Source organism: Labeo rohita, chromosome 5 (genome assembly GCF_022985175.1).
Source record: "Labeo rohita strain BAU-BD-2019 chromosome 5, IGBB_LRoh.1.0, whole genome shotgun sequence".
NCBI lineage: Eukaryota > Metazoa > Chordata > Actinopteri > Cypriniformes > Cyprinidae > Labeo > Labeo rohita.
Window position 1 is genome coordinate 31,881,104 of NC_066873.1, and position 7,733 is coordinate 31,888,836.

Consider the following 7,733-nt stretch of genomic DNA (forward strand, 5'->3'; position numbering starts at 1 on the left):
AGTTGTCATTGATATGCTGTTTTTTATTGATAAACGCATTATTTTTCATATGCGTCTGCTTACATATGTGACCCTTGACCATAAAACCAGTCATAAGGGTTAATTTTTTGAAATGGAGATTTATGTATCATCTGAAAGCTGAATAAGCTTTTCATTGATGTATGGTTTGTTAGGATAGAACAACATTTGGCTGAGATGCAACTATTTGAGAATCTGGAATCTGAGGGTGCAAAAAATCGAATTATTGAGAAAATCACCTTTAAAGTTGTCCAAATTAAGTTCTTAGCGAAGTATTTTACTAATCAAAAATTAAGTTGTGATACATTTATGGTAGGAAATTCACAAAATATCTTCATGGAACATGATCTTTATTTAATGTCCTAATGTTTTTTGCCATTTTGACCCATACAGTGTTATTGCTAATTATGACTGGTTTTGTGCTCCAGGGTCAGATATGAGATTGGTCTTTTTTTTGTTGTTGTTTTTTTTGTTTTTTTGTCTTTCTCACCTGTGTTTTTGATCTGGAGATTCTGGACTCATTGAGGAGATGCGTAATAGCGTCCCTTAGTGTTTAACAGTGAAAATGTGGAAACCCAGAAAATTCTGTGTTGGTGGGGAAGAAGTTAAAGATGACACTAGATATGTTGCATAAACACAAAATTAATCACATCAAATGCATCTAGCCCCTACCGAGTGCTTAGTTTAGACTAAATCTGTGCCATGTGCCTACGTATCCTCTATCACATCTTATTGTCTAAGTGATAAATGTTGTCATTTGTGTTGTTTTCCTGTTTGATTTTATTGTATTTTTTCCCTGTGTGTTTTGCTCATATCTGCACTCACCTTTGATGATGACTTCACAATGCAGGAAATGGAGGTTGGGTGTTTTTTTTTGTTTTGTTTTTTTTTTGTGTCCCCGAAAATAATCTTAAATTAAACTAAACAAACGTCTGATCTTTTACACCTTGCTGCCTTTAAATGAGCATGGTTCTTTCTTTAACTTCTTTCTATCACCAAAAAACCATGGAGAACAAACCAGCATGAATCTCACTCATGTGACTTCATATAAGAGCAACTGCTTTGAATGATCAGTTTCATTTTCTAGTCCTTTATCTTAATAGAAAAGCATGACTTTATAGGAAGACACAGGTTTTGTGCACCGAATTGTTTTCCAGATTTCATTCCAGGAGTATTCTAATTGAATAGCCTTCATCAAAGGAGTTGCTCTTCAGCAGGAACCTGCTGATTCGCGGCATGTGCTTTTAATGTGAACAAGACTCGCTCTCCTATACACACACCAGTGTTTTCTGCAGTGCTTTCAAGCGGCAGCACTCCGCCGCTGCTAAATCTATAAATCCGCTGTTAAATCTACACCGCCACCACAAAATTATATTTTATCTGAGATGTGAGCTGTCTGAATTAAATGTAATGGGATAAGACAGAATGCTGCAAAATTATAGCAAGAAAGCAAGTTGTATATAACTTGACCAGCATTGTCTGATTCTTTAATTGAAAGGCTCACTCCTTTTAGTGAATTGTTTAAGACGGTTTACAAAATTTGGTTCGTGATTAAACTGCCTGATATTGGCTATACAGGGTGCAAAATTCTGTAGGAAACACTGAGACACAACACATCTGTAAGGTTCTGCTAATCTTCCATCTCTCTCCTCACATCCTAACAGCCACTTTAAGAGGCAGAACTGTTATTCACAGCTCAGACGCACGGTCCGTGAATCATGGTTATTTTGTTCCTGGCTGTTGTTGCAGCACATAAACAATATTTATCTGAAAGGACAGAAAAATGTGGCAGTGTGGCTATACTGTGAACTGTTGTGGTATGTTTTCTCTAAATATCTAGCAATGTTTCCATTAGCTACAAAGCTCTACAATTTGTCACTATTCGTTGTCCCTATGGCAACCGGGCGTCCAATGGCACGGCCTGGTTCCCCTTTAAATGCTGCGAGCGTCTGATGGCAGGGATCTGTTAAAGCATTCCTCCGCAAACCTTCGGTGCAGCACCCTGCTGTTTCCACACTTCCTGTCATCCCACTATCTCATCTGTTTTCGTTTGTGCTTTGATTACATTCTTCCCCATTGTCGCAACCCGCTGCTATATCGCAAAGTCTTAGAGTTACACCATCCACTCTTCCTTCGTTCTGTGGTTCATGACCACCACCCACCTGTGCGGTATCTCGAGTCAAATTATAGAACAATGCAACTGTTAATAAAACGCCTCTGCGTACAGGAATCTGATGCCACAAAGCAAGTTAGCACCAGTGTCATCGCGTCTATTTGTGTTTGTGCACCCACTACATTCTGCATGAAGCTAAGACAAAATCCTCCAAATCTGACAGAACTAATGGAAGCTTGAAGTGGAGCAAGCTGGGATTTGATTGATTAGGACATGCCCACTCATTCTTAGATGTTCTCAGCATATTCATTCAAATCATTTATCTGTCTGAATCGTACTGGTGAGGAATTGAATGGTCTTTAATGAGCACTTTACACCGTTCCCTAAGCTGTATATTTATCTTAATTTTTCAGTCTATTGCATATTCGTTTTATTATATATTTTTTATATATAAATGCTTAATTTTATTTTAATATGTGATCCTGGCTAATTGTATGGGTCAAAATGATTGACTTTTCTTTTATGGCAAAAATCATTAGGATATTACGTATATTTGTAAATTTCCTTACCATAAATATATCAAAACTTCATTTTTGATCAGTAATATGCATTGCTAAGAACTTCATTTGGGCAACTTTAAAGGTGATTTTCTTCAATATTTTATTTTTTTGCACCCTCAGATTCCAGATTGTCAAATAGTTGTCTCAGCCAAATATTGTCCTATCCTATCCTATTCTGAAGGATCATGTGACACTCAAGATAAATAATAGCTGCTGAAAATACAGCTTTGCCATCACAGGAATATATTGCATTTTAAAATGTATTGCAGTAGAAAATAGTTGTTTAAAATTTTTAATATCTCACAATATTAATATTACTGTTTATTTGAATAAATGCAGCCTTGTTGAGCATAAGGTCCTTATTTTAAAATCATTTTTTTAAAAAAACTTTCCGACCCCAAGCGTTAAAGAAGAATTAATTTGCCCTAAACTGCAATATACATAATTTATAATGATTTTATTATATATTTTCATATATCTATATATATAAATGCAGTGTTGGGGAGTAGCTGGGAAATATATATATATTTTTTATTAAATTAGTTATGAAAATGTTAATGATTACAAATGGGGTTACATCTAAATACTACTTGTATTAATATTTACTATTTCTTGATATGATTTTAAATCAGAATTTAACCGCACAACAATCTCAAAGTAAAAAGAGGTGCTGAAGTCTGATTTTGAGGTGCTTGTACTTTAAAATAAAGTGATTATAATCTTAATTCAAGAGATAAAGGATTTTGAAAGTTGGTTTGATTGCTTCTGTTGTCCTCATTTGTAAATCACTTTGGATAAAAGTGTCTGCTAAATGATTTAATGTAAATGTAAATTTAGAAAAGTAATCAAAAAGTAATTGCTTTAAAAAAGTGATTGTAATAGTTATGCTATGAAAAAGGGTAACTTGTAATTTCAAAGTAACCTTCCCAACACTGTATAAATCAGTATTCATCAACCAATATATTCTGATTATAAAACCTGTTACCTTGAAACAAATGTATACAAATACAAACAGCATTGGAAACATGTTTCATCATCCTTGGTGATCACAGTATTAGGAATCTCTAACTTAAGAGTGTGTAGACAATGATCGCTGTGCAATATCGCTGTGGCAAGCTACAGGGTGATCTCATAGAAGCCCAGAGAGAACTCTTGGCTTTGGGAGAGATAAATTGCGCCATTGATCTCTCCCTCACGCTCATCTCTTTCCCTTTCGCACTTACGATGTCCTACTGCGCAATACCCACAGGCTTTTTGATTTATCCTCTGTATGATTGGCCCATGAGAAGCCTCAAGTCTGCTGCAGCGCTCACTTGACAAAAGAGGAAGCAGGTGTTGCTGTAGATGGAGGTCTCCACTCATGTTGACCTCTCTAGGCACAGTCGCTCCTCTGACATTAGTCTGCATTTGTTTGTCTATTACGCTGTTAGTGCCACATGAGATCCTTTTAGGAGGAACAGCTTTTTAGGTGGCTCTCAGCAAGTAAACACAGCTTGCTTATGAATTTGCTACAGGTGGTTATTTAAATTGTTACTCAGAAAGAGCTGAAACATTCAACACCATTCAAATGTTTGGGGTTGGTGGGATTTTGAAAGTGTGTATTTATTTGATCCAGGATACAGCAAAACAGTAACACCATGAAATATTAGTTTAATTTTTTTCTATTTTAAAATGTAATTTATTCCTGTAATGCAAAGCTGAATTTTCAGCATCATTACTCTAGTTTTCAGTGTCACATGATCTTTCGGAAATCATTCTAAGATGTTGATTTGGTGCTCAAGAAACACTTATTATCATGAATGTTGTAAACAGTTGCTGCTGAATATTTTTGTGGAAACCATGCTTTTTTTTAAGGTTTCTTTGAAGCTCAAAAGAACAGCTTTCGTTTGATTAGGTTTGAACTTATATTTGAACAGTGGTGTACTTTGGTGCAAGTAATGTTGTGCTTTCAGACTTGAAATGAATGTAAAAACTTTTACTTCAGCTAATAATAAGGAAAAATCTGACATCTTAGTGGTTAAGTTGAACCTTGTTTTGGTCTTCAGTGTTTGTAATTTTGTTTGTGTGGTTGCTCTTAGCACAGTGAAGGAGAATTATATTAGTGTGTTGGCAGGCTTTCAGCATTACTAGCGTTTATTAGTTTCTCTCACCTTCTTTTTCTTCACTTTGTAATGTCTTAATTTTCTCAGCATGCCCTCAAATCTTCACTTCTTATTTTTATGAAATTTAAATCGATGTTTGATACTTGCCAGTGCGTCTGTATTTTATTCTAATCTCTCTTTTTCTCTGTTTCTTTCCTCAGCTGTCGATAAAGTGCAGAGCGCCAGAGGTCTCTCAGTTTGTGTACCAGTGCTATGAGTTGGTGCTGAAGAACTGAAGTGGGGGGAAACCAACAGGAAACTGCAGTTCCCAGGCATCGTTTGGATGACTGAAACTTGATTGGACCAGTCAGAGAAAGAATCCCCGCTGTCTTGCATTTCCCTCAGACTGTGCTCTCAGCATTGACTGAATCCCAAGGAATTTTTCTTTGTTATTTTGTCCATTCCCAGCACCCTCCTTTATCCCTCCTGAAGTCTTACAATATTACAGTTACAGTCTCTCTTCTAAGATATGACACCCGTCTTTAGTTCTAATATGTGCAGGTGTTGTTCTCAGCATTGCCTCTACTACATGATTGCTTCACTGTCTATCCTGGGCGGTTGTTTTTTTTCCCTCTCATGGAGGTCGAGCATCATACGCAGGAGATCTCTAAAAGTTTTAGACCAGCCTGTATTCGTCATCCATCCAGTTGTAGGAAGGGTGTGTTTACTACAGTTAAGAAAAACCTTTCAGCACTGCTGTTTTTAATTTAGTCTTAATAGTCAGACAATAGGTCGCTGGGTTTGTGTTCACACAAACAGTTGAGGTTCAAATCTTTATTTATTTTTGTTCTGTTTTATTAAAGCTCCTCCTTGGTCTTTCCTCAGTAATTTAGGTTTCCCACAATTTCTTTTAAGGGAATGCTGTATTCGGAAGCACTACACAGTTGCTGAGTAAACTTTTCTTTGTCTCCAAAGTATCTCTGTATTTGGTGATGACTAAGTTTGCAGTCATGTTTTGCTATTAAGCTGGGTTTATTTTTAGTTACTACTGTCTTTTGTGTGCTGTGTATCAGTATGTGTGTGTGAGTTAAAGATGTAACATGCTGCATGTTCTGTTCCTCCTCCTGGCAATCTTCCCTTCCTTATTTCAGGATAAAGTTCTGGATCTGTCAGGGAGACTCGACTCCTAAGATCATCCTGCAGAAAACTGATACTTTATGGTATGAATATCTCTCAAATCACACTGAACGCGATGCATCAGAAATCTCTTGCTTTGCAAAACAACTTGTTCTTCTCTTATTCTTTATGGGACAGGGAGATGTGGTTAATCTATGTCCTTGTGATGTTTAATTTTCTTTTAAACCATTTTGACAAGGTGGACATACTTCTCTCAAGCTTAATGTACAATGACCACACTGCTGACCTGGCACACACAGTGCTGTGTGTGTACACTTAGAAGTTCCCAAATAATATTGATGATTGTTTTTCTTTTAATCATAGTTTGCTGATTCTGTATGTGTGTTATATACTGTGGGTTTAGTTGTAGGGGTGAGTACAAGGAGATGTCAGGCAAAGAAATATGCTTTACTTTTGTTGGATTCTGTCATGAATGCATCATCTGTTATAGAAATTAAAAAAAGTATATTACCCATTGATTTAAAGTGTAATTATTCCAGCCTGGTTTTCATTTAAAAAAGGCATAAACTCTTAAACCCTGGCTTAACATGGACTGTCCAAAAATTGCTTCAGAAATGTGTAATCCCTCAGCAGAAGACATTGTATTTTAATACTTTGTGAGTATTAACCACTCTTGACTGCTTTGATTACAGTCCTATCCATTTTATTACTGACCAGCCTACTGCGTTTTGAATTATGGGCGGCACTTCCGGTTTAGGGTACTTCCATTCAAAAAGACTGAAACTAATCATTTCTAATCATAAGGTTGCCCTACAAATAAAGCTTACATATCTGTTTGATTGAATGAGCTGTCGATTTTCCTTAATGTTTTATTTTTTAGACATCATGAGAATAAGGTAACGCTTGGTATTTTAACAAGACCTATTATGACAAAAATCTATGACGAACTTTTTTCAGTGGTTGCTTTCTTTTCCACATGATTTTCTTTTCCCTTTGGATTTCGCTGTAATAGTATGAAAAAGGACAACATTCTCCTGATTTAATTTATTATACCCCATTAATAATTATTGGAATGCAAGACGAGTCTCGTTTTTCTCCTCAAATCCTCAGGTCTCTTTCACAGGTTAATACTATCTGTCAAAATGACAGAAATCACTTTGAAATAGTATCAGACAATGCTTAAATTAATTAATAGTTTTGATTAAGGCAATGTATGTTACTGCATAATACAGATATATATATTACTACACTTGTATTTCACCCAGGCAACCCGCCAAATTGCTACTTACGCAATACTAAAAACGCCCAATGAGTTTTTTTTTTTGGCGGGGTTCCTTTGGCAAAACCGCGGACTTGGCAACCACCAGTCCATTACAGACCCTTTTCACAAGCATTTATACATTATAGTTTGTATTATATAACCTTTTTCATCAAGTTACAAAAAACTAGTTAACGCTATGCGAGGGTGTATCTATGGTAAATTTGATATTGTTCTCTCTTCTGACTGCCAATATCGGTCTAATTTTTTTCCTTTGATTGAAAGTCGTGTAAACACTATCGCAGAGTTTTTCTTTTGCTGTTTGAGCAAATGGGAATGCAAAAAAATACATTTGTGGTACTCTCCCATTCAGTGCTTTCAGATTTTACCCAACTATGACGACTTCCGCTATGAGAAACCCAGACATGTGAGAAAGGCCCATTGCTAAAGAATTGCGCTTTTGGGGTTATTCATAGTCTGTTAACAACTACAAGTACCTTGTTTATGCTTTTACACTTTTAAATGTTATTTTAATGTTCGATGGTTTAAGGGTGACTAGAATATGT

General features: G+C 36.0%; 1 protein-coding gene across 5 annotated transcripts in view; it reads left to right on the plus strand.

The window, feature by feature from the left end:
- Window positions 1-6,427, plus strand: part of ap1b1 (adaptor related protein complex 1 subunit beta 1) — a 36,103-nt gene extending 29,676 nt beyond the window's left edge. For all 5 annotated transcript variants that reach the window (XM_051109609.1, XM_051109610.1, XM_051109611.1 and 2 more), the window contains one exon: window positions 4,994-6,427. In XM_051109609.1, coding sequence (XP_050965566.1) covers window positions 4,994-5,068 — 75 coding nt within the window. In that variant the 3' untranslated portion in view covers window positions 5,069-6,427. The remainder of the gene's footprint in view (window positions 1-4,993) is intronic.
- The last annotated feature ends 1,306 nt before the right edge of the window (window positions 6,428-7,733 follow it).